Source organism: Anser anser, assembly GCF_964211835.1.
Source record: "Anser anser genome assembly, chromosome: 4".
NCBI lineage: Eukaryota > Metazoa > Chordata > Aves > Anseriformes > Anatidae > Anser > Anser anser.
Genome location: NC_139724.1, coordinates 16,794,546 through 16,822,538, shown reverse-complemented (window position 1 = coordinate 16,822,538; position 27,993 = coordinate 16,794,546). Strand labels below are relative to the sequence as shown.

Sequence of the window (27,993 nt, the reverse complement as noted above, 5' to 3'; positions counted from 1 at the left end):
ATGCATGTAACAGCCTGCTTCATTCCTGTCACATGCAAAGGCGCAGAGCACAGATGACACCCAGCCAGGAGACAGGGGTGCAGTGGGCCACACGAAGCCCATCGCATTAGCCTCCTGGAACCAGCCAGCCCTCAATCCTGAGGAGGAGGAACTGTTTGCTGACTCTCAGCCAAAGGTGAGGCTGCCTGTAGCTTTGTGCCAGGAACAAAGTCCAGATTTGATGATTTTGCTGATTATCTTAAACCAAAATCCTGGCTTCTGTTTGGGTGCTTTTCTGTGCCTAAAACTCTGCAAACCTTTTCTGTTAATATGCTTGATGCGGATGACCCCTGTGTTGCCCTCGATGTGCCTGAATCCGATGTGTCTATGCACTTCTACAGTAGCAGCCTGCTGTAGGAATTTTTTTCCCCTAGAAGATCTTGCCAGCCCTCTAGTGGCAGGTGCTCCCAATACCTCAGGAGGACATCTGGCTCCCTTCCCTCTATTAGGTTGCATGAGATGGGTTTCTGGTCACACTGAGGTTTTCTGTGCTGATGTTCATATGAACAAGCTGTATGAGCATACAGCTGGTGTTTCTCTAAAGGAAGGTCGCATGGCTCTGAGCAGCACCACTTGCTGTACAATTTGCCTCAATTTCTGGTTCGAGGCTGGGAAGTGGATGTGAACACACAACCTGAAGCAGACAAATCCACTGTTCATGGTCTGGTCAGTTTATCTCCATCCATAAACTAAGTTATTAGGTAGTTAAAATTTGTAACAGCACAGCAGCTATCTTATCTGAACCACTAAACATATTAGAACATTATCTTTGTTTCCTGATCATGGCTTCAGAGAGCTTCAAGAACATCAATTCTGAGTAAATTGCCTTTGTTCTCAACCAGGAACGGTGTAATGGTGTGTGTACCCTTCATTCTTCATCTGAGCGTGTGCTGAGAGCCCTGGTGTTGTGCATGCACCTCTTGTTCTAGGCCCTGCAGCAGCCTGTCTTCTGGCTGTAGATCAGTCCTCCTGGTGCATTTCCCAAGGGCAGCTCAGCAGCAGTCTTGAGACGAACATCTCAACAGAGTTTGGTCCTTCCATTATTTAAAAACAGGTGGCTGAATGGTGAGCAGAAACACATTTATCTCTTGGCTGAGAGCTATTACTGGAATTCATGGTTTATGTTGCTGTGGCATCTTTCCCATCACTGCAAGATGCCTGCTGCAGTCACAAAGTGCAGCATGTTCACACTGTCCTCCACCAGTTCTGCGGAGCTGATGACTTTCTTGTGGAGGGAGAGAAGGAACATTGCACGGCTGGTGGCAGGCGCCCACAGTGCCACTGATGGCTTTCAGCCCCTGTTTCTCAAGCAGTCATTAGGAGAGGTAGCTGATACTGCTGATCCATTACCAATTTGGGGTACCCAGGTTTGTCATCTTGGGTGTGTGCTCTTCCACAGAACACCTGCAGTTCCATTTGCCATTTTGACAGATTTTTGTTTAAAGGCAATTCCTGAGGATCAGGATAAAACTTGTAGAGCTGTGCCAGCATGCTTTGGTGCAGGCCCAGTGGTTTTCTTGGGCATGCCTAACGTTTCCCTGGTATCACTTGATTTATGACCAAGTTGATTATACGCTTGAAAAAGGTTCTGAACTTCAGGGATACAGACATAAGCCGTCCTGGGGCAGTGTTAGATGGTTGATTAGCATGGTTTGGCGTGCAGAACTGTAAGTTAGAATGAGATGTAAAAAATAAAAGCTTTTTTTCTATTTTTTAACACCTTTTCCTTCTTGCAGAGTTCACAACCCCCTTGTAAGAGGAAGGTGCCTGCATGGTTTGGAGCCTCAGAAGCCCCTCTTGTGCCTGTGCCCCAGATCAAGAAACCCAAAGCGGACACAAGAAAAGGAATCTTTAACTGAAGATTTATTTTTTGTAAGAAGTATACGTGTACAAATGTTAGGTGTACTATGACAGAAACTACTTTATATGGAGCGATATTTTATATGTAGCACTGATGCCTGATTTTGCTTGATCTATGCTTTTTTTTTTCACTGTGTGAAAGACTTTATTAAAAAAAAAAATCTTATTAAAAATAAAAGTGTGGGATACGTTGGGAGATGTAGTAAAAAAAAAAAAGGGGGGGGTGGAGGGGCCCGTTAATGGCCGCCAGCGCGCGCGCGTCACCCTAGCAACGGGTGGCCGCCCCGCTTCCGGGGCGGGGGCGGCGCGGGGGCCGCCGGGAGGGCGGCAATGCCCAATCGGCGGCGAGCGGCCTGCGCCTCGCGCCGCGGCGGGCGGGTGAGGGAGGGCGGGGGGCGGCGGCGGCGGTTGGGGGGGAGACAAAATGGCGGATACCCGCTGAGGGGGGCGTGAGGGGAGCGGGGGGGGCGTGAAGCTGCGGCATGGGGAGGGCAAACGGGTTCGTTATTAGCTGGCCGTGCCTTAAATACTGGGCCGAGCCTGATGCCTGCGCCCCTTCCTCTTCTCGCTGAGCAGAACTATGGATCCGAGCTTGCTGAGGGAGCGAGAGCTCTTCAAAAAGCGTGCCCTCTCCACGCCGGCGGTAGAGAAGCGCCCAGCGCCATCTTCTGACTCCTCGTCCTCAAAAAAGAAGAAAGCAAAGGTAGAGCAAGGTGGCTCATCGAGCTCGAAGCAGAACGCAGGTCGGTGAGAGTGGCCTGCGCCGTGCTGCTTTTGTGTTTCCTGCCTTTTTACTGGGTGTCTTACCGTGGATCAGCCTATCCGCGAGTTTTGCTTGTGGCTATAATCATTCTTTCTCTTAAATTGTCGCTTTTTACAAAGAAATCCAGTTGCACGATGTGAAAAAAAAAAACTTTGGCTGCTTGGGTCAGGCCTCCTCCTGTCCGTTGCTGTTACTCGGCTGGAGGAATTGCTGCTGCCAAAGCATCGCTTCGTGTCACGCTGGGGTTTGGTTTGTGGATGTCAGTGAATGCCAGGCCCCTAGGTCCTTCTGGTGAGAGAGTGCTGAAAACTGAATTCTGCCAGCCTCAAGTCAGGTAGCTGTGAGATGGATCTTGTAATTTATGCCGTGTCTGGCTGGCATACTGCGGCTAGCAGCCCTTCTCATTTTACTTGGGAACTATTCTCAGCTCACAAACACGGCTGTAGGTATCTGCCTGCCTTAGTCAGGAGTTGCCTCGTTCCCCTGGGGTGGTGGTGCTGACAAAGTGCCTCTTGAAACCAAACGAGTTCATAAAGCAGCACCCAAAGAGTGCGAACAAATGAAAGGCGCAGCAGGGAGAGGGCTTGTGTGTGCACAGCAGCCTGCTCTGTGTTTGCTTTTACTGTGTGAGAAGAGTAATTTGGGGGCCTTGCGAATAGTTCTCTGCAAGCCCTGGCACAGTTCTCTGATGCGCTCTGTTGGGCAAATTGGATGTCGGGAATTACTAAGATACAAAGTAATGCTGTTGTGCAAACCGCTTGCAGACTTGTGTTTTGGGTGCCATGTGTAGCTCACTTCTAAACTCTAAATGAAGCAATACGACTAAAAAGAGCAGTGAAGAATGTCAAGGACGATGGGAGGAGTGGAGCATCTTCTGTCCAAGGGGAAGAATAGCGAGTTTTTCTGACTTCCATTTTCAGAGCCCCTCAGGGCACCAAATAAAGTTATCAGCCAGACGTTTAAAATAAATCAGAGCAGGCCAGGTTTCCACTGTCCCTTTGCCATGCTGTCCTTTCCAAATAAAATCAAATTGTAGGTGGGATATCCTAAAGTGCACATCCAGAGGGAGGGGGGTTTACTGGGAAAGAGCGAGGGGCAGGCAGTCCAAGTGTGACTCTCGTCTGGAGGATTTGAGTAGCTATGTGACCAAGCAGCAGAATAAATAGAGAAAGTGTTGTTTCGTTTCTGCGGTTTTGTGGGGTGGGTATTTCTGCAAGTGCTTTTGCAGTTGTCAGATGATGAGCTTACACAGATAAAAGGTGTGGCTGTGAGGAAATGCACTTTATTTTTATGGTGCTGGCTTCGCTCCAAACAGTATCAGAAAGCTTTCAGGACTTTTCTAACATCTTTATGCACAATGAGTTCGGTCTCCTTTCAGTTTTCCCTGTAGAGTATTTACTAACTGCTGCAGAATCAGCAAGGGTGGAAGTAATGGAGAGTGAGCAAACCAGCTCTCTCCCTTGTATTCGTAGGGGCTGGTGCAGAACAAGTGTGCAGAGTGGCAAACGACAGAATGGGCCAAGCAGCCACAGGCAACACACGCGTTGCCCTGTGATGCTGCAGAGTCAAAGTCCTTTGCCTAAAACCCCATTTTTTTATTTGAATTGCCAGATCGCTAGGTACCTGTTGGGATATGCTCATGGCAGAGGGGGGCCTTGGGGAGGTGGAGTAAAAAGTGATGTTGGAGAATCCCCGAACCCCTGAAGAAGTGAAAACATAGAGGGTCCTTTCCAGTTTTGTTGTGTGGTGACCACAGAGATAATAAATAATGTTCCAGTGATTTTGTGTTAGCATCAATAGTCCCTGGGTGTGCAGAGCCTGCAAGTTCTCCGTCATTCTAGGACTCAGAGAACCTGCCCTTGACTCTTTTTTGGGATGGAGGGGCATTGTGACCATGCTAATCCTTGAGTGACCACATGGGTAAATCTAGCACGTGTCTGCAGATTTGTTGTGAGCTTTCCAGTGAGAATAGTTGTTACCAGAGCTGTCTAAAATTATTATGTGAACGAGTTACTTGACAAATTCAAAGCTGCCTTGTTTATTCAGTTCAGAATAGTAACAGGAAAATAAAGGAAATAGATCACATCTGTTTATTTCTTTTTATTGATCAACACTAAGTCTTTCTCTTGAGACCTTTGTGGCGGTGGTCCTGGCCATCAAGAGCTGAAATCTCCAGGAGCTGTGTCGCAGCCTTGCCTCTCTGGCTTAGTTCACGTGAGGGGAAGAATTCTCCTGAGGCTGTAGGGCTGCGCAAGGGGAGATCCTTGTCTTCTGCTCCTTGTGCAGACACCCAGCTTCCTGTGAAACCACTTAGCTGGAGAGGGTCCCGAGACTTCTCCATGTGTGTGCTTCCCGGGAAGGCACGAGGACACGAAGCCGGTGCAACGCGCTTGTGCTGCTCCTGCATGCTGCCTCCCCGCGTGCAGGGCAGCGGTCAGGGGAGCGCTGCCGGTGGAAAGCAGTCCTGTTGTGTTTGGAGTGGGTGCTTTCAGGGAAGAGGTGCGTTAGTGCAGCGTGTCCCAACGGCTTCCATTGCCTCTCGTGAGCAGGACAGCAGTCTGTCAAATGCACAGCGCCCCAGTCCAGAGGACATCACGAATGGGACCTTCGTCACGTGTCTTGGGGTGACTCCTCGATTGTCTTGTAGCTGGGACGTCAGCTTCTGGTAATTGTGCTTGTAGTTTGATCGTAGCTGAAAGCATTCTTTGCGTACGGGGCTGACACCATTTGGTCTTGGTTAGTGTGCGGGAGATGAATGTTTGCGGTGATAGTGGTGTCGTTTTGTGACTGAAGAAGGGAGATTGCTCTTCCAGATTAATCACTGGAGCTTCCTGGTTACTGGTGGCCTGGGTACTGTCTGACTGCTGCTCGCCAACCAGGAAGAACATGAGTCAAATTAGCAAGTCCTTCAGCGTCCATGTCCACATCTTCTGTTGCTTAGGCATACGAAACCTGAGAGAGGGAGTTTATCAAAAAAAACTTTTATCAGAAAAGTTTATCATTACAGGTACTGGCCATGGCACGGAGGTATTTCTAGCAGGGATAAAACTGCAGGATTGGTGTTGTAGCTTACTTGTTCATTTGGCCGTTAGGTGGGCTTTGTTTCCCTAATGTCAGGAGCATTATTTAGGTTTTATGTAGTTAAATATCTTGTCCCACGCCTACCTTTGGTCTGGTTGGGACATTTCTCACTGGCTTGCTTTTCTCTGCGTGTCCAGCAGTGAGGGACTTACTGGGTTGTACTGAGGGCTATGCATTTGGGCATCATCATTACAGCTGTAATTTGTAAAGGCAAAACTTTCGTCTTTTAAAAGCTATAGATGCCACGCAACACGGAAGGATGATGTGGTGAGCTAGAGGTAAAAGCCGATGGTCCAGGTTTTCTGTGGTCGGTTTGTGAGAAAGAGAGGTGTGAGGGGTCGAACTCTGGGATGCATCCGCAGGCTGCTGAACTTCTCTGAGGGTCTCTTGTGCAAAACAAAGCCACGTCTTGCTGCTCATCCATCCCACCATCTCTAGTGCAGGGATTATCGTGACGTGGCCTCCTCTGTGAAGCATGTGGACACCTGCAAACTGCGTGCTGGCTGGGAGGGAATGTTGTCGTTGGTGAGGGGAGATCTGCAGCCTGTCTGCTTGCGTTGTGGCAAGAACTTGGTCAGCTGCAGTTCAGCTTTGAAAAGTTGAGGTGGGGCTGACACGTCCAGCACGTCTGATTCCCTGTAGTGTCACAGGTGGCATAGAGGCAGCAGCCTTGGGACGGAAAGGTGACCCTGTTTCTTCCAGACCGTGGTCCTAAATTCAGTGTGCTTTTGTGGAAATAATAGGAGTTAAGATAGTGCAGTGTCATGACACCCAGAAGCTGGTAAACAGGTTGAATATGAAGGAAGGGGAGAGCAGTTCTCTGGAACTGGAGAAGGGAGGGAGAAGGGGTCAAATTGTACCACAGGAGGTTAGCAAAGACTATTTTAGGGATAAATTTCATGCTGGCTTGCTTTCCCCCCATCACCCTATTTTCTTAGAGCAAGGAACCTGCAGTAAGAGCTGCCAAAGGCAAGAACTCACACGAGCCCCCCTGTCTCATGGGATCTCCTGCCTTTAAACCCTGACGTTTCCTATCTTTCTTCCCCTCATCCCTTATATGTCTGTCTTGTGCCTGTATGGCTGACCTCAGTGGGAGGCCGGTGCTGTGCCATTGTGCTCTGTATGATCACATTGCTGAGCATTTCTATAAATGATTTTTTCCAGTTAAGCAACACCGTTTTATGCGTGTTAAGCAGCGTTTGTTCGTTCAGGTAGACAAGGATCTACTCTAGTAACTCAATATGAACAACAGAAATGCATTTAAAAACAAAGAATTTTTCTTCCACCATAACATTGCAACAGATCATCCTTTTGCTAAGCACTCAGAAAGCCTTTGCTAATTATTCAAGTTCACATCCAGAGATAAAATGGGAACTGCTGCTATTACATTTAAGTCCAAAAGAAACAAAAAAAACACATGGGACTTGCTCGTTGGTAAGGTACAAGAGGATTTGTTCAAGGTGTTAAACGTTGTTCAAGTGCTGATGATCAGTCCTTCCTACACCACCTCTGTTTCGCTCTTTCTGAAGCTGTTCATCATCGCCCTAACAGGGTTGGGTTCGTTCTCCAAGTCCTTCATAGTTTTGTTTTTCACACAGCAGCAACAGTCTAGCAGTTCGTAGAGGAATGCCAGCACCACCAGAGAGACGACAGTAAAGATGAATATGATCAGAATAACAAAGCAGGCAGTGTTCCAGTTATCGTGAAAGGGGTAAATTTTTTGCACTTGGAAGCCCAGGTACTGGTAAATGGATGTGGTCTCGTTCCAGTGAGTGGCGTTGAGGGTTGCCATTCTCGCAGAGTTGCCTTAACGTATTCCCTGTCACAGATTTGGGGGCTGAAACAGAAAACAAAGCTGTTGAGGGCTCTGTTGATCAAGAATATACTGTGATTTTTATCCCAAACTAGAAGAACTTTGTCTCAGACTGTCTGCTCACACCGCCTACAGTACATGGATTGTTGAATGGGTTTATTTGCTCACAAAAGTATCAGACCAAAATGTAAACTTTGTGACTTGTCTGCAACATTTGGTTCAGTGTGACTGTTCCATACATGCACAAAGTATGTAAGTTATTCTGAACTTAAACAGTTTTGTTTCTTTATTTCAAGTACCTGCAAAGACAAAGAGGTTACAAAGGTAATTTGAAGGTGTACAGTGGTTTCAACAACCGGTCTGCCCTTACTTCTGAAGCTTAGTATTTCTGTGCCGTGAAAGCTTGCTGCTATCTTTTGGCATTCCTGGAAAAACGGGAGATCATTTTGCCATCTCCCATAGCTGAGTGCTTAGGAGAACTTTCTGTATGTTAATATCGTTTGAATTTGTTTGCTTGTTTGGTTGTTTTTTGTTGGCTGGTTGGTTCCCTATTTGGCATAGAGAAAGAAAGCTTTTTAAAGAACGGATATATATAACTATCTTGGAGGATTTTTCCAAAGAATGGGGCTGAGCTTTCCCTTGTCCTTCTAGTTCACAAATACAATCTTGGTTTCTGAAAACTCATTTTGGATTTGCCTGTTAGTACAGACTCATTACCACTGCAAAACCTTTTTGACCTAAGAAGGCCGGACTTCCTGAGGTGTTCATTCCCCAGCTGTTCCTGCACATCTGGAAATCTCAGTCCATTTGTGGCCATTAGGAGAGGCAGAAGGAACACCCAACCCAACCCTTCCTGAGCTCTGCCTTCTTATTTTCATCTGCCGTCTCTGCTTAGCCACCAGGACAGTATCCTGTCTTTTGCCCAATGCCGTGTGCTCGGACCCAGGAGAAGACAATACTGCTTTATGGTGTGGGGGAGAGAAAGTGAGAAGCTGGTTTCGGCAAATACAGCTTTGGCATGAGTGATATTGCTGTCAAGGCACGCAGTTTTAGAAAGGCCATTGCGTGAAAGCGTGAAAGCAAGCTGTGTCTCAGTAATTGGTGTAGTATTTCTAGAACACAAAAAGCAGTTGTGTCTGTCTCTGGATTTCTCTGTGGGTTATGGCAGATGAGGTGTTTGGCAATAAGAGCTTTACAGTTGTGTGTCTCTTTTTTGGTTTCCTTCTTTCTCTGGCTTTGTCTCCCAAAACAGAAGGAACTTACACTACTTCTGGTATATAGTCTATGAAGTAATAAAAAATATATCTGAGGAGCTACAGTAACTCCTGGTTATCTGGCCTAGCATACTGGAGGATACTGTCATGGCCTTTGGGTCCCTCAGGCAATTATTTCTTTCTGGAGTCTTATTTCCATGCCTCAATGAAAGATTTTTGCTTTGAACAGAAAGCAAAAAGTAAAAATGTTTCTATATTTGTTACAAAATAGTCCTGGTTACCCACATGTAGTTTAATTTCATTCAATAATTAAAACTACAGAACCAAGGGGCAACGCCAGTGTTTTGTTCGTTAAGCTGTGCTCACAGATAATGCTTTAATGAACCTTGCATAGCCTAGAAATAATTCTGCAATCAGCCTGTTTAGCAAGTGACAACCAGAAAATGCCTAAATAAACAAGATGCGGCAAAGGAGGAGTGTGATGGGGTCTGCTGAAGCAGGTTGCTTAAAGCAGTTCAATCATCTGTCATTATTTAATAATAAAATAAATGGTGTTAATGAAAACCAGAATGATGCGGCCAAGCCAGCTTGCCATGCACATCTTATTTTAATCATTCAACTGCTATACATTTTGCTCTTCATCCTTCCATCTCTTTATCCTTCCATCTTTACTGGAGTTAATTGAAACGGACCAGCTTTGTTGGTGAGAAGAGGGCCTGGCGTTAGCCTTTGATATTTACTGGAGGAGTTGCAGCAACTTACCCTTTCTTCTGTTAAATTTGTAAATGAATGCACAAATTTGTAAATGAATGCACAAAGTAAGACTAAAATGGATAGGATTAATTAATCTTTATATATATATATATAGATAGATAGATATACACACACGGAAGTTTGTATAGCAAATCCAAGCTAAAAATGTCAGTGAGTTGAGTTGGGTCTGGCTTTGAGAGACAGGTTTGGTTTGGTCACAGTCTAGGCAGGACACTCAGCTGGCTTGTTTCACAGGGGATGGAGCTAAATTCAAGGGAGTTCTTGAAGGGGTGGTCTGAGGAAATGAAAATCAGTGAGAGAGGAGGCTGAATAAAAGGATTTGGAGTCGCTTTTGAGGGATAACTAACACAAGCAAGATTTAAATATATATTTTAAATGGCAAGAGGATATCCTCGGAAGAACATAGGGGATTTTTGTTTTGAACCTTTTGAACAGATCTCTGAGATGGGATTTTGTTGGCATCATTACTGATAAATTCACTCACTCTGTAAACACCAGGTACAACAATTATCTTATTCTATCAATAAGAAATACCGTATTTTCAGCAGTATCAATGGAAATCAAGCTCTGGGACCACCGGAGGGGCTGGGCACGCTTGTGTCGCATAGCGACGACCCGTTCCTAGCCCGGCACGCTGCCCAGCCACCAGCTCTGGAGGTGAGGTGAGAGGAGAGGAGCTGCTCCCGCAGGGCTGGCTGCTGCCACCATTAGGGCTCTGCCTGCGTACCTGGGGAGGCTGAACTGAACTGAACGGCTGAGCCGGTGCTCCCCCAGGGTGGTGGTCAGCTCAGGCTTGGCTGGGGCGAGGCAGGCAAGTAGCAGCTGCTCCTGGCTGTCGTCGCTACTGCACCAGACCAAAGTAGCGCAATTTAAATTCATATTGTAAGCCAGTCTGATCTGCATGCGGTTGGGCTACCCAGAATTGAGTGAGTTAAATGTTTAATGAACTGGGTTCTCTAATATCTATGTGGGGATTTAATTTAAAAGTATCCTCCTTCCCAGGTGCTGCAGGAAAGCAGCTTTATTTGAAATCATATGCATGGAGCAGAGGGAAATGACTGGCAAAAAATCATTTCAATGCAGTACGGAGGAAGTCCTGTTCGAGAAACCACCGAATAGACATCTTGGGGTGATGGCATTTACAAATCAGCTGGATTATAACCTCTTTGTGTTGGATTGATCAGTGCTCCGATCTGTACAATGATGATAATACGCAAAGGGGTTTTCTTCCTACCCTAACAGACCGGTTTCTGGAACACGTTTTTAGCACATCCATGAACACGCATCTGTTTTAGCCGGTGTAATTGATGAGGTTTACAGAATACCCTCCTGGGAGACACATTCTCAAATTTCAGCTTTAACAGTCTATTTTAATTTTTTAAGGAAAATCCTTTCACTGTCATTTCCGCAAAACCATACGGAATCAGTTATAAGGAAGTGAGGCTGCAGAAAACAAGCGGCCTCCCCAGTAAGCATCAAATCCATTTTGTTTACTGAATCTTGGCTCGTTGTGTTAGCTTTTCCGTAAGATGGAGCGGTCATCAATTTTCCATTAGCACACAGATGGTGAAAGTGCCTGCCTGATAGTGCAGGACGAGCTCCTCTGTGTTCAGCAGAATAAAATCCTGCTACATCTAGAGAAAAATCACCCTGATCCTAAGAAGCTTTTTACAGCCTTGCATGTTACAGGCATATTTTCCTGCAGTCATCAAGACAAACCGAAGACAACGTTAGAAAATGATGCACACCTACCTCTTGCCTGAAAGGATGCTGAAAGAGCGCCGTGCCGTTCCCTGTTTTAATGCAGCCTATGGCACAGCTAAGATGGAGCTTCCCTGCGATTGGCCAGCGCATGGTGCTGCTGACAACTTCCTTTGTGCTCATTTGCATCAAGCCCTCAACCCCGGGAGGAAATTATTCACAAACTGGACTTTTGCTGCGTAGATTAGGAAGCTGCCTCTCCCCGACTCGTTATTTTCAGGATGCTTTTGTGCGTGTTGGGCTCGGTAGCTGAGGAGCGCACGGGGGCGCGCTGGTGGCCGTGCCCCGCGCTGCTCTGCACTGGAAGGCAGCCGATCAGACCGTGACGTTGGAAGCGTTAACATCCGCAGGCTCCAGCCTCACAGCCTGCCCAGACTGACTTGTCAGGAGCTGTGGCGTGCCGTAGCCAGGCCGATTAAACAAGATAATCTTCTTGATGCAATTGACAGAACAAATACGTGATAAGTCGCCTTAGCTGTTTGTTCTAGCTCCTGATTTTTACTTCAATTGCTTCAGACTTGCCGTTACACGTTGCAAAATTTCCTTCAGATAAATTTTTAATGTTAAAAGGGGATCCTGTGGGGAAAAATCCCCAAAGGCTAGACTTCTAGGGGGAGCTGGCTTTTGTTCTTCTCACTTAATTTGGTAACCAGAATAAAATGTTCTTATGTAGCTGGAGTTACACTGATTGTCCTGCGTTAATTTTAGAATTGTTACATGGCAGTGTAATGCCTCTAATACAGCATCATGTAATCGCTTGGGAATTAGCAGTTGCCAAGTTTTAGATTTGACAAGCTTTGCTTCAGCATTAGCCTTTTACTACACTAGCACCAGTTTCCATCTGAGTTTTCACCAAAATTACCAGAAGTAGATTTGTTTGAAAGCTGACTACATCCAAAATTCCCACTTCATGTTGCCTTTTATTACCAACTTACAGATCAACTAAGAAGAAGGCCGAGGTGCTGTGGGAGAGACATTGACAAAATTCAGATGAATCATGGTGACTTTGGAAACTTAATTTGCAATTTCCTTGGAACTTAGCAAGGGCATCGACATTTAACCACAGTGAACAGCGTGGCAAAGACTTTGCTTAGCAGCTCTGCCTGGCACCCACTGCAGCCTCTGTCTCGGCTAAGGCACTTCCATTGTTCTTTCTGTCCCTCAACCTATTTTTCACAGAAGTAACAGGAACTCAGTATCTCTGAGATCTCAACTGTCTGGTCAAATTTAATTTAATCAACAATGGATTTTAAAAACTCCTGTGGTGACAAAGAGGGGACTTTCCTTTTTCTGGAATAGTTGAAATTCTGAAAAGCTGTTGCTCTTAAGTTTGAACAACGTTATGCTGGTAATGGACCTGTGGCTTTTGGTAGTGGTTTGTGGATATTCCTATTTAATGTACCATGTTACGCAGTTAATAAAACTCATTAACTCAGCCTTGCAAGAATTTTTGAAACTTTATGCAGTAACAGACCTCATGATACGTTCAGATAGAGCCAGACCTGGCAGCAGAAGGGATGCTTAATTGTTGTTTCAGTGATGCAGCACGCCAAGTGAAGCAATTTGAATTTATGATTTTTTGATAAGATTTCCCCTAGAGCTAGTTTCAAAACAAACAAACTGAAAACCAAGCCCATGACAACAAATACAACCTTACTTTACTTGGGGTGCGCTAACTGAAATAAGTGGTGCTTTCTGCTCCTACTCAGCGTTATGAAGCTATCAGCAGCGATAATCGTGGGGCACAGATGAAGTGTGTTATTTCAGCATGAATTAAGGTAGCATAAATGATTATGGTATGTTAAACCACAGAATTAAACGTGTGCTTTTAGGATATTAACGCTGCCGTTGCTTGCTGTTTTTTTAAAGCTCAAGTCCCAATACCTTCATGTTTATGGAGGTCTGCTCAGAAGTGTTCCACACCCAGCGTGCTTATAACACTGAGCCCTCCAAGGATGACTGTGCCTGGAACACGCGTTTCTGTTCATCACTGTGCTCCTGAGGGGCTGTGGAGCTAGAGTCTATCGAGGTGTTGTTGAAACCATTGTTTATTTGTGGTTTTGTTTTTTTTTTTTTTTCTCCTGTTGTAGATCACAGCAATGGATCATTTAACCTGAAAGCCCTTTCAGGAGGCTCTGGCTACAAGTTTGGAGTCCTTGCTAAGATAGTGAATTACATGAAGGTACAGTGGTTTGATGTAAAAGTATAATGGTTGGAAATGTTTTAGTTACGTATTCTCCTCTGGTAGCTAAACGATGCTGAGTGTTTCAGTCTAAAATTCTTTTACTGAATTTCAAGAAACTAGTTTGTTAAATTTAAAATGCTCTCTGTAAAACAAAGCGTCCAGTACATTGTTTTGTTACTGGAATCCCAATTATTCCAGGTCAACGTAAAACCAGGAGAATGGTTTTTATTTGCATTAGAAATAGGAATTGGAAGATGTTGCCAGCTTGTAGGATTCATGAGCTATTTATCAAAGTAACTTGTAATTTGGTGCTTGACAAATTATTTTGTTCCTGATCTCAGCTGGTACTAACAATTTTTTTGCTCGTTCTCAAAAACCCTACGTTATCCCACTTTTATAGAAGTTGTAAATTATGCTTTTTTATGCTTTTTTAATGCCTTTTTAATGCTTTTTATGCCAATTTTTGTTACTTTACGATAGTTGAATTGCTGAATAAAGAAGTACAAATCACTGATAGAGGCTGTTTACTTTTCCAGACTCGGCACCAGCGTGGTGATACGCATCCATTAACCCTAGAAGAGATTTTGGATGAAACACAGCATTTAGATATTGGACTCAAACAGAAGCAATGGTTAATGAGCGAGGTAAAGAAAAGTTTAGATTTTAATAGAGATCAAAGGATAATGATAAACCTGAACTATACAGATTTATTTAATTACAGACTCTATAAATATAAAAGTTCTTCTTTGAGAAACTGCATTGATTCACGTTTCTGTCTTGTGCCTCCTGCTATTGAAATAACTCTGAAATGAAAGCTCTTCTGACATTTTTAAGGAGCAGTTAGAATTACTGCACAAAGAGTAAGTTTTATGTCCAATGAATTTATTCGTTACTAATTTTGTATACTCAAATTGTTTTTCTCAAGGAATTTCTTCGTAAAAAAATCAAAGCAGAGAGTTCTTCCAGTGTCCAGGATGTTAAATTAACTGAACAAAAGGAGTTTGGCACAAAATTCATAGACTTACAGTTCTTTGTTATTTACTGAAATGAAGAATTCTGATGCGAAATCCATGTTTGGAATTGGGGGGTGATAGATCGCAAAGTTCATTAGTCTCACGCTGTATGCTAGGTGTCCTTCCTACAGAGTTGTTGTAACTTGCCACTATGTCCATCTTCATGCTTAATTGATCTGAATGTCTTAATGGGATTTCAAGACTAATAAACCAACAAAATAACCGTATTTGGTATTTATACTTTATCTGGGTTTGCTCATATCATATTTAAAACCCTTGCAACAAAGTAGTAAAGGCTGTTGATGCATGGGGAAAAAACCTCTGTGTAGTAAAACTAGGCTGGTTTTAACTAATACAGCCTGTAGCATTCCTTTGGTACCAGTGCTAATACTCTGGGGTACAGAAATCTCCAATCCAGCAATGCTGTTACCATGAAAAATTGGCTTCGTTGAAAACTTTGAAGGGTAGCTCCAGGTTGTTTCTGTAATTAATCAGAATATCAAGTCTGAACCAAAGAGCTCTTCCCAGGAAGTTTACATAAAGTTACCACTGAGTTGCTACTGGGTAAGAAAAGGTGAACGAACATCCCGCAGTGCCAAATTTAGTTACCTTTTCTGTTACAGGCGTTTTCTCCCTCCTTTCTTCTTTCTGTGTCTCTTCTCTTTCTCCTTTCAGGGTCAGGCTGGCATCTGCAGAAGAAACTAAGTAGAGTTGCCCTCTGTTACAGGTGAACTTCCATTATGGTACTGGCTGCACAGCAAAACTGATTCGGAGCATATCTTAAATCATTTCAATTGTCCATGAGCTTCTGGTCAGCTTCACTCAAGCTGGCATCATAAGTAAAATCCTGCTGTGCAGGAGGTCTGCTCTTCTCAATTTCTTCTACAGCTGCTGGTGCCAATTGACAGCAGTTGGGGAAGACTGACTCCTGTTTTGTTCATCCCAGGGTAATGCCTTTCACGTTCATAACATGCATATGACCCGATTTTGACATGCTGAGTTGTCTGTTTGCACTCTATATTCAGCCAAAGCACTTTTTTTTTTGCATTCCATCCTTTTTTTATTTTCATTACTTTCTCAAAAAGGAACATGTGCGGCTTTCTGCCATAAGAGGCTTCATGGACCTTCAATCCCAAGGGCATTAAGTGAATGATGCTAAGCCTCCTTTGGTGCTTTGTGCTTCATGTTGCGGTGAATTACACCTAGGCTGGATCTAAGATCCAGGGGTTTAAAATCCGTTTCAAACTCAAACCTCCAAACTGGCAGCTCTAACGTGGCTGATGTGTTTGTAGCTGTTGAAAATCATACTAGAAAAATGTACTAGTGTGCACTCTTTTTCAGGTTTTAAAGTTGATGTTCCTATTACAGGCTCTAGTCAACAATCCGAAAATAGAAGTTGTAGATGGGAAGTATGCTTTCAAACCTAAGTACAACTTGAAAGATAAAAAGGCTCTGCTCAGGCTCCTGGACAAGCATGACCAGCGAGGGCTGGGAGGAATCCTTTTAGAAGATATTGAGGAAGGGCTACCCAATGCACAGAAAGCCATAAAGGTGAGTGAACCTGCTCTAGTTAGGTTCTCAGAGGGGACACGGAGGCTAAGAGAGAATTTTGTCGTGAGTTATTTCTGTTCTTTAGATAACTCAAAACCTATTTCAGAAGGTCGAATAGCTTTTTCTGGACATCATTCTTTACTTTCAGATTTGGCCTGATGTCTCAGCACAGCTGTCAAAGTTCTTTCCCCCAAAAGGCGCTTGATCTCCCATGGTGCAACTGAAAGCATTTAGTGGTGCTTTTATCCCTTGATCTCAGCCCCCTGTATCTCGTCTTTGCTTTATTAGTGCACTTATTGACAATGTCACCTTTGGATGCTTTTTGTTGCAGGTTACTTTGCTGCTTCTCTGGTTGATCTTTTTGTAGCACAAATCTGGGTCTGTTGTTCAAGCTGGAATCCCTGTGCTTGGAAATGAAGTGATTTTGAGTTCTTCTTTTGTGTTTGTTTTCGAGGCTTTAGGGGACCAGATCATCTTTGTTAATCGCCCTGATAAGAAGAAAATTCTTTTCTACAATGACAAGAGTTGTCAGTTTACTGTGGATGAAGGTAGGTGTTTGTTTACATGTTTCCATGATAGTTGATTAGCATTCATCTTAGGCAGCTGTGTGTATGTATAAGCAGTCTTTTAATGTCATAATCAAATCTTAGGTATATCCAGATTCAGTCAGTAGAAGGGTTTATATTAACACAAGGCTAACAAAAGTAATGAGCAAGTGAGTTCAGAGGTAATAGCCTCTGATTTATATTGGATACATGGCAGCAGGAACCCAGCAATTCAAGTGTAAGTATGACAGAAAAGACCAAAAGTCACCTGCCTGTGACTTAAATGGCATCTAACATCTTGCTGCCTAAAGGGCAGCCAAAAAACAAAGGAATTCCTTCTGGGTTTAAGTTTGCTCTTTTTTTCCAGCTTATAAATCTTGTGTCTTTCGTTGGTGAATGCGATGAGGTACCAGGAATGGAACAGAAGGAAAAAGCAGACAGGGAGGGGATATGAGCAGAAGTACTGAGAAGGGGCAGTTGACAACTGGGAGGGCAGTGTAGGTGTGGGGTACTGCTGCTTCCTAGAGCTGGGAGTGGAAATCAATTACGCAAATTGGGATGTGTTGCAATAATGACATTTATGCCAACATCAGATACTTGTAAGTACAGAAGGGAGAAGGCAATCCCTGGTAAAAGACCAGGGATTTTAAATTTTAAACAACTCAAGGACACTGAACACTTACTGTTGTTCACTTGTTCACAAGCCATATAAAGCCATCTTATCGTAGAAGGAAAGAGTTGTAGAAACTTTGGCTGCTCTACTTGCAGGACCATAGGAATGGAACATATAGGAACATACAGGAACAAGATATAAAGCTCTTAGTCTTTGAATAGCTCAGAGAGACCCTCTTTTAACTAGGATTGAGCAACTTATTTGTTACATACCACATTTGTACACTCAGTAATAATAGCTTTCTTCCACAAAGATAATTTAGTAGATGTCACCTACAGCACCTAAAAGTATAAAAATAGTTTCAAAATATTTGAGTCTCTTTTAAACCATAATTTCTGGCATTTCTTCCTAGTGGGAGCCCAAACTATATGTGAAATGCAGAATCGTAAGCCTCAGTCTGCCTTTAGTGGGGAATTTGTAACCTCCCAAATGCCTGCAGTTTTACCATTAACACTGTCATCTTGTTCAGATTGGGTTTCTTCAGTCCAACAGCCCACGGCTTTTAGGGATCCTAGCTTTGCCAAAACCTTTAGAAATCAGCTCTATTGCAGTAGACAAAGCTTTTAAGTTTTTAGCAGCTACTGGTTGTGTTACAGTCACAATTGCTGATCATTTCTTCTTTTGTACCTTTTCCAGATAATTGGCACCCAGCCAGTCTAAAAGGGTTAGCAGAGCAGATCTCTATTCTAGTGCTCTTAGTTTGTAATAACTCCAAGATTAACTGTGAAATTTAATAAAAGAACCCGTTTTATTAAGAAGTAGCAAAGGAAATCTGCCAACTCTGTCAGGGAGCCAGTAAAAATCCAAGGCTGTTCGTATGCAATGTATTATATTTTAGCACGTCCAGCACTGATCCATCAGTGGTTAGGAACAAGTAGTGCAGCCCATTGCTGAGAAAGAGGCGGAAAGGTTAAAAAGTTTTTAAAAAAAAAAAAAAAAAACACAAAAAAAATGAAACTAAATGTTTAAGCTGGCTGGCTCAATCTCCCAGCGAGGAAGGCATTAAAGTCTCTAGTGTCTAATGAAGGGACCACTAGTGTGCAATGTGCTCGTAGTTCAAGGTGGCCTTGCTTTCTTTCATCCGCAGGTGGCAGCATGTTCCCATCTGATCAGAAAGTGATTTTTTTTGTTCTGTTCCTGCTGTTTTCTTGCTTTTCTTGTCACGCGGAAGATAATGCTTTGTTCTGAGAGAGGGGGGGCAGAATCCTTTCTCTTTTGTGAACGTTGTGATCTGCCTGCGTATGCCACAACTCTTGAAACATCCCTGAGAGGGTTCACTTACTTATTGCAGCTGGAATGGGTCCTTTTTTCAACCGTGTTATCCTGTGATGAGGAAAACCCATCCTTCCAGAGCAATTTCGCTCTGAGATTCTCTCCAGGGCACTACAAGCATGTCTGTTAGGGAGTCCGTGGCAGAATTGTCTGCGTACAGGATGAGTTATGACACGTTCCTGCATTAGCAGTGCTATTTCAGCTCATTATCTCCAGCAATGTTAAAACGAGATTTTAGAAGACTGCAATATAAGCCTTGAAGCGTTGTCAAGGCTCTTTGATCTAGCAACTGATGACAGTTCAAAATATGTTTCTAGTTTAATGTTTATCCTTAGAAATAAGGGCTCTGCACTGCTCAGTGCATGATTCTGCTGTGTGGCACACTCCAGTTTTGAACACATGCTGGCTGGGATTACTGTCCTCTAAAAGTTCCTCTCCCCTCGCTGTCTGAGCTCCACCAGCCATCAGCAGAGAAAGAGGAGCTGCTGGGGCAGTTTGGAGGTTGCTGTCTAAAGTAGTGGGAGGAACTGTTTCCTGGCAGTGCCTACCTCTGCCCTGACTGCAGTCGTTTTAATGGCTGGACGAGCTTTTCTTTCTCCCCTTTGGAAAATAAATCCCGGTGTATTTCAGCACTGGTGCAGCACCTATATCGTGATCTCCAGGGTACTGGAGAAGGTATGCGTAGTGAGGAACAGCTTTTGTTCTTCCTTTTCTGTGATTAGCCAAAGAAGGTTCAGATTGCATGTGTTCCTCCATCGTGACTTCCTGACTAATTAATCTTCTGTCAGTAATGTGTAGCTGAACGGGTTTATAAAAGCCAGGCTGGATTTCAGGTGCTTCAGCCAAGTAAAGCACTGCCTTTTTGTGCTGGGGCTAAGCAAGCACTTTGCATGTGAACCAAGCTTTTACCGTGGGGCTGAATACTGAAACGCCAGTCCGATTGCTTCACTACTAGAGATGATGTCTTTCACGTCTGAAGGCAATATAGGAAATACTGTAATGCCTAAAAAGGTGGATACTTAGTAATTACATGTGTTGTTCTTCCTAAGTGCCTTTGAAGAGATTTAAAGAATGGCTAAAGCCTCTTCAATTTAACAGTACAAAAATTGCTGAGGATCAGTGAGGACTTAGGGCTTTGAATTCCAAGACGGTCCAGGGGCACCTTTTCTGTCTGGTACAAATCTAGTACTGTACTCCCTGGGACTGCTGTGGAGCAGGACTCCATCTTCCCTGCTGCTCTTTGTTTCTTCCCTTCTGTCCTCTCCACAGAAATGTTGTTGTCTGTTCTTGTCCTGTGCTCAGGTTTTAGTTCAGCTCAGTGAAGACTTTTAAGCTGTTTCTGATCTCTGACAGATTTTATTACCGGTATGGTACAGAAGTTTATCTCCAGGAGCCATCTCAGCCTTTTTGCGAGAGCAGGTGAAGCAGTCAGAGCTGCAGGATAAACTACACTGAAGTCACTGTGCAGCCACTTACCCATGACACTGTTTCCCATATGTAAGCATTTATAGAAAGAGTGTGTTGGAGCAGAATTGCTCGGGGAATGTTGGTGCAAACTGCTTTCGTATATGAGGCCCCCCATGCAGTAAAGTTGCAGGAACATCCTTACCCCTCAGGTATTTCAGAGAGAGAAGCCATTTGTAAAACCTTTGTTATGCTGCCCTCTGCTTTGCTCTGTGCTTGTTACACTGGTCCAAGCTGTTTGTTTTAAGTCTGTGCGTGCAGACAGCTCGATGCTAGAGATGTTAGCAAGCATCTGAACTGGCCTTTCACTCAGCCTGCTGTGGCACTCCAGGTCTCGGTCCCTCTTCTCCTTACTCGAGAGACCAGGAGTTAGTGACCTGGAGGAGCAAGGGAGCAGCCTGTGAGTTGTGCTAGTTCTGTCTAGCTTCTGAATTGAAATATTTTAGTGGTCAAATTGCAAGATACTGCATACAGGATTTGTTTGTTCAGGGTGCGATGACCACAGCTTGCTGCCTGTGCTGGAAAAGACTGCATTTCCATTAGGACTTAAGAGCACTCTGCAGAAAACACATGTGTCCTTTAGGGATCACAGCACCTGCGTAGCTTTGGTCAGAAACTCTTTGGAAATTTCTCTGTAGGGGATTTTTTCTGGGCTCTGTCTTGTCATAACAGCCCAAGCGGCAGGAGGAATTGTCAGCCTGTCCGAATGCAGCCTGCTGTGGTCAGATGAAGCTTAGGACTTGACTGCTTGACAGCTTTGTCTTTCCATAGCTGTTACAGGCTTGTTCTGGCTCTAGCTGTAAAATAGTTTAGTGGATCCGAGTGAAGAGTCTCCCACTTTCATCATGCTCTGATGGTGTAAAGATCGCCTTGCAGTCGAGAGGACGTGGAGAAGGGAAATCGGATGTGCTCTGGGATTGGAATGGCTGCATGCTGCAGGAGTGCATGCAGCTGATCCTGTTCTCCGTGCCTGGCCGAAGCAGGCCAGCGTGTGGCGAGATTTCTGCTCCAACAGTCCCTCCCTGCTCTCACACCGGTACCAAGCTCTCTGCGCCTTGTCACAGACAAAAGAAAGACATCGTGAAAAATGGATCTGGTGTTTCGAGGTCACCCTTGTGTCACCGTTACGTTGTCTGCTCCTCAGACACATCAGCTGAGCACAGCGGTTCTCTTTCTGTCTTCTCTCCTCCTAGAGCCCGGCCAGCCCCCCACATCCTCCTGCCTGGCCAGCCATAAGCTCGGAGATGTGTTCCAAAGGCGGTGGAGGGCAGTAATCAGGTCGTTGGGTGCCATTTCCTTGTCACTGACCCCTCTCGTGAGCTGTTGATTTTACAAGCTAGGAGCCACAGGAAAGGCCGGGGGGATGGTTTTTCAGATTCTCCTCAAAGAAGTTGGAGAAATCTCATTCTGTCGTGGGTTAAGGGTATGAATGTTCGGCCTGGAGGTGCAGAAATACCACAGCCACAATCGTGGAGCGTTGTTTGTCGAGAGCTATAGTTACTGCCAGCTTTTCCCATAGGTTCTCGCATTTCAGAGAGGATGTCACAATAATTCAGATAGTGTATTCCCAAGGTCTAAACTTTCACTAGCTGATAGGGGCAGAGTCCTTGGAGACTTCTGAATAAATCTGACAGGTAATGTGGAAATGGTTCAGCGCCAGCCAGACAGCTGCTTGCTCTCTTCAGTTCCTGCATTTAGCTTGGTATCTGGTGTTACACCGAATCGTTTTTTTTGATGAGATGATGGGCGTATTTCCTTTTCTCTTCAGATGGCACCCTAAATACAAACTGCTAGTACGCGCAGCCATCTGAACGCTTCTCCACCTTTATCCTGCGCTTTTAGTTCCGAACCAACCCTCTAACACTGAGTGTTGCCAGGGGACAGTTTGTTTGTGATTTCCCACTTTTCCCCCCGCATTAAGGTACTTTAGTGCTGTACATGGAGCTTCTGCATTGAAATTATTTTGCAATTACCAGAGTCAGAGCCATAGCGTTGAAAGCAGCCTGATTTATGAAGGAGTTTTTAAGTGGCGTTGCTGAATACTTTGTAGTGATTCTGGTGGGGCCAATTAGTAAATTAAACTGTCTGTACTTAAAGTCCATTTTAGCTTTGTGGTCTGGGTTCTTGGTGACTGTTCCATTCATATTTCTTGGACAAGTTTAAAAGGCGAATGTGAAGCTGTAGTGATGGTATAACCGCTGCGTTACAAGAAATGCAAAATGCTGGGGTTAGGTATTAACTGTGATCTGCGCTTCTGTGCATTTTGATCCTTGAAGAGCTGGCCATTTATTTTCTAGTGTTTAATTTTTCACTTCTGTTCTCCAGAAGAATGCAGGCTAGTTACCCTTAAGGAGCTATCCTCAGCTTTTTTTTTTTTGCACCAAAGCATATTTGTCCGTGTATCGTGAGCTCTAATAAGACGGATCATTTGTGTTTGTAGCAGAACATCTTAACAAAAAGGCCACTGTCATGTAAAAGCCGTTACCAGTTCTCTCTTCTGCTCCATCTGCTGTACACGTGCCTGTCACATACGTCTTCGAAAACTGCTGTGCATCTCTTTGGGTCTCACAGGACTTGTCTGTGCAGAGCCAAAGGCAGTATAGGGCAGTGCAACCTCAGAGTATCTCTAACTGGGATCTCTTTAATATTCATCTGTTTATGGGCACCCTTCTCACTTAATGCATGAATCGCAGAAACGAAACACGTGGTTTGGAGCACGGTTTCTCGCAAAGTGCGATACAGCATTTGCACAGCCAGCGTGTGATCCCTCTTTCCAACCACCACCACGTCTCAGGGTCCTGCTCTGGCCTGTTTGGGTGCTCAAGACGGAGAGAGGGCACGAACAGAAAGGAAACAGCTTGAAAGAGCTCGTGCTGCTCAGTCCAGAGGACATGCTAGGACCCTTGCTCAAGCTGCTGCTGTTAAGACTTTCATCTGAGCGCACGTCTCTGAGAAATGTCTCTTGTGTGTTCAGCTTTGATCATAACACAACGTTTTCCACCTGCTGCAACAGGATTAGGTGAGAGATGATCTGTGATAGCAGGCACCACAAGATATGCCAAGAGCCTGGAATCACACCTAAAACGGATGAGGAGACAGAATGTCTTGACTACAGCGTCGTCACTCCCTGCATTAAGTTACCTGAAGATTGCTGTCTCAATGGTCCTGTTGTGCTGCATAGCCCGAACGGGAAAGCACTATCTCCATGTAACCAAAAGCGGCGTTTTGACAGGATTCAGCTCTCTTCGAAAGCACTGTGTTACCAAAAATGAATGTTGTTGTTCTCCACTGGCAAAATTCCTTTCTTTTGTTTCCTGGGAAGCTTGAACAGCCCCTTGCTGCTGGTATTGGGAAGGGAAAGAACAAGCTGAGACTAAAAGCATGTGCTTTCCTAGAAAAACAAGACGCGTTAGGAAGGGAATGGGTCCAAGTACAGGAAGGAATTCTGTCGCTTACGCCTTCTTTGCGGTGCTGTTCTGCTGCAGTGTGTCTAGAGCCAGTGTATCTGTGGCAGATCGTCGCTGGAGCGTTTCATTGCCTGCTGCACAGGACAACTTCTTACGCATGCAGAAGTTGTGGTTGTTTTGACAACTGTATACTAAATTTGTCTGGAAATAAAGGGAAAAATTTAGTCTTGTGTTGCTATGTGTGCCTCGTGTTTTATTTATAGTTTGTTAGCCAAACCTGCTGACAGGATATATCTAACTTACTGCCTGGGGAATGAGGGGAGGTAGGATTGTACCAGCCGCTGCCTGGAGAAGGCATTCCAGAGACTCTGTGAAACTTTACATGAGGCAGAGAGTGTTCAGGCAGATGGCAGCTGCTCTAATTAAGACTTACTGTCTCTGTCTTTTTTCCTGCTGCTGTGGTTTTTAAGGTATCTCTCTTCTTTTAACACCAGAGGAATTCTAGTAATTTATTATCTGTACAGCATGGTATGTATTAGATTACAGCGATAAAGGAGCTTAAAACCACTGAAGTAAATGTCTTGAATCTTCAGTAAATTGGACTATGAGATGTCGAGTCTCCCATGACAATGGCAGCAGAAGATGTGTAAATGAAGTTGCCGTTTATGGTTAGTTATTGCCCTTCACCAAGACCGTTTGAACCGAGGCTTATAAAACATGCTGACAGTCTGCACAGCTACAGAGGTGCTGGGCAAAAAGGTAGACGCTGCAGCAAATTACCATTAAAAGCACACACTGCCAATGGGTGCTCTTGATGCCGGCACGCTGGAGTGCAGTTAGCACGGATGAGAATCAGCTCATCTTCTTCCCTTAAGTGTTGGGGGCTTCTCTTTTTGTGCGTGTTGGCTTTTTTTGGAAGCGCATCCGGCGGTTGGAGAGGGTAAAGGCTGTGCTAATTGGGTGCCTGCTGGCAGCGATTGCTGCATCACAGGCTGATATATCAGAGTCCTTCAGCGTTTGAGCTCAAGTGTATTTCTCCCCCTTGGTGCAGGGCTTTGCCCAAGGTTTACTCACTGGGATATGAAATGAGGGTTTGTTTGGTCTTGCAGAATTTCAGAAGCTGTGGAGGAGCATTCCCGTGGATTCTATGGATGAGGAGAAAATCGAAGAGTACCTGAAACGACAGGGTATTTCTTCCATGCAAGAAGCTGGACCAAAGAAAATAGTAAGAGATGCGAATTACAGATTTCTGAGAGATTCCCCCTTCCTGACCCTGCAGTGTTAATTCCAAAACACATTGCTGAGCCTATGCACAGCTGCTTTGTGTAGCTCAGGGAATTGCGACCAGTTTTAAGAAGCCGCAAAACAACAATGCTGTAGCCAGCAGCCAGTGTTTTTATAACTTGTTTCAGCCAGCGTAATCCAAGCAGCATCAAGAAGAGGGCAAATGCCAAAAATCCCTCTGAGCTCCAAAGTGGAAGCTTCTGCTTAAAGCCATACGATGCATTAGGAGCGAAAGAATAGCTACTCTTTGGGGAGAAGATTTTCTCTTTCATTTTCTTTTTCTTTTCTGCTAAATAGCCTTGAAACCCCAATACAAATCCTTTAACCTGCCAACCACCTCACATAACACTGTTCCACAAAATGGGTGCGATATGCCCATGTTTTACTGGGAGGCCAAAATGGCAACAAGGTCTCCAGAGATGCTTTCTTCCTAGCTTCTAACAAGTTTATTTTACTTTTTTTTTTACATTTATTTGTATGTGACACACTGTATTTTTCCTCTTTTGCACTGGGCTTCAAACTGTCCTTTCACAGGAGCCCTTCCACACAGGATTTGTTCTTGGTTTCTGCCGTCACTGCACTAGATGTTTTAATGCCTGCTGTCACGTAGGCATTTCTCGTGGATCCCTTGTACGCTAAATGGGTCTTTGAGCACGTAATTGTGGATATGGGCTATGTACCTCCTTCTGTAGCTGCCTGAGAGTGTTTGGAAATCTCACTTAGAAACAAATGCCAGCTCTCCTACAGCGCATGAGATACTGGGAGGCTCTGCTTTGTACCCTTTGCCAATTCCCTGCCTGGATTTGGACTGATTGCTGTTGTTTCTTCCTGCATAAAAAACCACCTTCCCCTCCTGGCCACCCTTTCTTCATGCACAGCTCTCCTTCGCAGCAAGGCAGAGCCTGTGGACAGCACAGCGGGTCAGGTGTCGCAGCTGGAGGGCAGATCTCTTGACTACTGTTTATTTCTTCTTGCAGGCTCCTATTCAGAGGAGAAAGAAACCCGCTTCTCAGAAGAAACGCCGATTTAAGACTCACAATGACCATTTGGCTGGAGTATTGAAAGATTACTCTGATGTCGTTCCTGGCAAACAGTGACCAGCTGAGTTCTGGAGCAAACAAGCATTTTTATACAGGCTTTTTGCCACTCAGGCTCAGTGTCTGCTCGCAGAAAGACTGACTGTATATAGTAATGTGATGTGTTTCCCCATCCCAGCAACTGCCAAGATGGAACAGGTCAGTTTAAGAGCAAGTACGAACTACTAAATTTAGAGTTTAATTTAATTAGCTAATGGGAAATGTGTCTTTAAGTGAGAGGTTCTCACAAGTTGCCTGTTGGCATGGAGTGATAAATGGTGCTCAGCATGTAATGCAGGAGTTCCTGTTCAGTGCTTAACTCTGTTTTTACATTGCTTAATGGGTATTTACCTGGAATTACTTAAGAGGGGCTTTCTAGTAGAATTGAATACAGTATTTGTTGTACCTATTTCAGGGAAACCTCCTCCTAAAATCACTGCAAGCTAGTTTCTTTTACCGTCAAATACACCCACGGTTTTTATGTTCCTTCCTTGCTGTGGGATTGAGCTTTACTGAACTGATACCTGAGGCTCAGACTCAGGAAAAAACCCTCTCCCGAGCTCCGAGCAGGCTGCAGGGTGGCAACGCAGCGGCTGCTCCGTAATGCTAACCAGAAATTGCTCTCGGCGATTTCTCTTCGCTGTAATGGGTGCACCCGTGTTGCACAGTTCTATACTGCGGACAGGAGGGAAATAAAATGACAGTGTAATACTGAAACTTTTTTTTTTTTTTTTTTAAGTAATAAACTTACAATGCTGGTTTTCAGTGTTGCTTCCTTAAAGAACGAGAGAACTTTCCTCTTTCACTCCAGTTGTGTTTTCCTTTTCAAGGAGGTAAAGGACTCTTTGCTGTGTTTTAATCTTCTCAATGACTTATTGTTCTGGGCTAACACTGTCATCTTTTATCATTCTTGTTTGGGGGAGGGGGAAAACCACCTTAAATGAAAGCTCCCTGTGGCTGCCTGATGTTCGTTGCCATACAGACTGCCTAACGTGGAATGTGGCCAAATTACGTCCTCTTGATAACTTATTTTGATGTACTGAGCCGGAGTCAGTCAATGCTGATATTGTTTGCGCGGCACCGCAGCAGAGGGGCTGTTCCTCGGCCCTTCTGGGGTTAGGATCAAAGATAAACTAGGTGAGCCTGAGAGCCCGCCAGCAGCAGATTGCTGCCGTGCGCACATGAGCTCTTCTCTTGCCCGACCTATCAGGGATTGAAGCAGAGGCCGCCCGATCTGGACACAGGAGCAGGTGAAGAATAAGGCTTTGTTGCCGGAGCACCAAACAAGTGACGTCTGCTTGGGAAAGTGCAGGAGGAGAAATAAACTTCTGTAAGTGTAGCATCGATCCTTCTGTATAATACAGCTGGTTTTAGAGAGGGCTCTTTTGAGAAACAGACAGTGCTTCGAGCATTACACGTGTCAGTCCCGTGTAAAGAGCTGCTGAACACCAGTAGGAGGTTTCTCTTCTATTTTTATGTATATAAATACATACATAAAAGCGTCACGCTGGCTTTGAAACTGTTTTTCTTTCCTGTATCTTCCAGGTCGGCACAAGCGATTCCTCTTGGAGCTTTTTACTTTTCTGTTACAGCTCTGCTATAAAGCACCCGTGGCACACTTGCAAAACTGTTCTCTTCTGTCATTTCACTCAAAGACCGTTCCCTTCCGTCTGCTGCACTTTGAGCAGTCACTTTTCTGGTGGTGGTGCTTAGACAAAAGCAGAGCTCAGAGCTCTGCATCGCCTGTCATACCTTTTGGGGTTTTAATGGGGTACCTTCCCATCATCTCACATACCATGAACCCCTGAAGCTTGCAAGGCAGACTGTAGGGCAGGCTATCTGCTTAGTTTCTCTGCTGAAGCGATTAAGGTAGTAAGGAGACTAAAGAATATGTCTGGCTACTTTCAAAGATGAAAATTACATTAGGTCAAAAAATAAGAGAGCAGCAAAGGAAGATTAACTACCAGCTCTGTGCGCTGTGGTGGTGTTGTCAGGCTCCAGTGTTCAGAGGAACAAAATGGTCCAGCTGACGTCTGGTTGGAAGGACTGGGCTGGAAAGCTTTGTCTTACTGGTGGAAGTCATCTCCACTGCACTAGCAGAGAGGGAAAAACAAAACAGATTTTGTAGCTCATTAGGGTACAGTCACAGAGCTTGAAAGTAGCTGAAGGGGTGCCCACATTGGCCCCTTTGAGGCAACACAGTCGTGAAGAAAACAAG

General features: G+C 44.6%; 3 protein-coding genes across 18 annotated transcripts in view; 2 read left to right on the top strand and 1 right to left on the bottom strand.

The window, feature by feature from the left end:
- The window catches only part of WRN (WRN RecQ like helicase), a 42,743-nt gene extending 40,666 nt beyond the window's left edge, over nucleotides 1-2,077 (top strand). For 10 of the 11 annotated variants that reach the window (XM_083833110.1, XM_083833111.1, XM_083833109.1 and 7 more), the window contains 2 exons: nucleotides 41-175; nucleotides 1,776-2,077. In XM_083833110.1, the coding sequence (XP_083689236.1) occupies nucleotides 41-175; nucleotides 1,776-1,898 (258 nt within the window). In that variant the 3' untranslated portion in view covers nucleotides 1,899-2,077. The remainder of the gene's footprint in view (nucleotides 1-40; nucleotides 176-1,775) is intronic. The other variant, XM_083833112.1, reaches the window with a different exon arrangement.
- On the top strand, nucleotides 1,777-26,556 carry GTF2E2 (general transcription factor IIE subunit 2). Of its 6 annotated transcripts, XM_083833175.1 has the most exons (8): nucleotides 2,186-2,277; nucleotides 2,476-2,642; nucleotides 13,396-13,487; nucleotides 14,027-14,134; nucleotides 15,872-16,054; nucleotides 16,509-16,602; nucleotides 24,525-24,640; nucleotides 25,677-26,556. In XM_083833175.1, the coding sequence occupies exons 2-8, from the start codon at nucleotides 2,480-2,482 to the stop codon at nucleotides 25,794-25,796; spliced, it is 876 nt and encodes a 291-aa protein (XP_083689301.1). In that variant the 5' UTR covers nucleotides 2,186-2,277; nucleotides 2,476-2,479; the 3' UTR covers nucleotides 25,797-26,556. The 6 variants fall into 6 exon arrangements, with proteins under 6 accessions (XP_083689300.1, XP_083689301.1, XP_083689299.1 ...); XM_083833174.1 differs by lacking the exons at nucleotides 2,186-2,277; nucleotides 24,525-24,640; nucleotides 25,677-26,556 and adding exons at nucleotides 1,777-1,911; nucleotides 22,449-23,012 and having other exon boundaries at nucleotides 16,516-16,602; XM_083833173.1 differs by lacking the exons at nucleotides 24,525-24,640; nucleotides 25,677-26,556 and adding an exon at nucleotides 22,449-23,012 and having other exon boundaries at nucleotides 16,516-16,602.
- SMIM18 (small integral membrane protein 18) lies at nucleotides 4,743-13,389 on the bottom strand. Its single transcript, XM_083833189.1, has 2 exons — nucleotides 11,297-13,389; nucleotides 4,743-7,580 (listed from the first exon to the last, which is right to left on the bottom strand). Exon 2 carries the CDS (start codon nucleotides 7,533-7,535, stop codon nucleotides 7,242-7,244), a length of 294 nt encoding a protein of 97 aa, XP_083689315.1. The 5' UTR covers nucleotides 7,536-7,580; nucleotides 11,297-13,389; the 3' UTR covers nucleotides 4,743-7,241.
- Nucleotides 26,557-27,993: the final 1,437 nt, after the last annotated feature.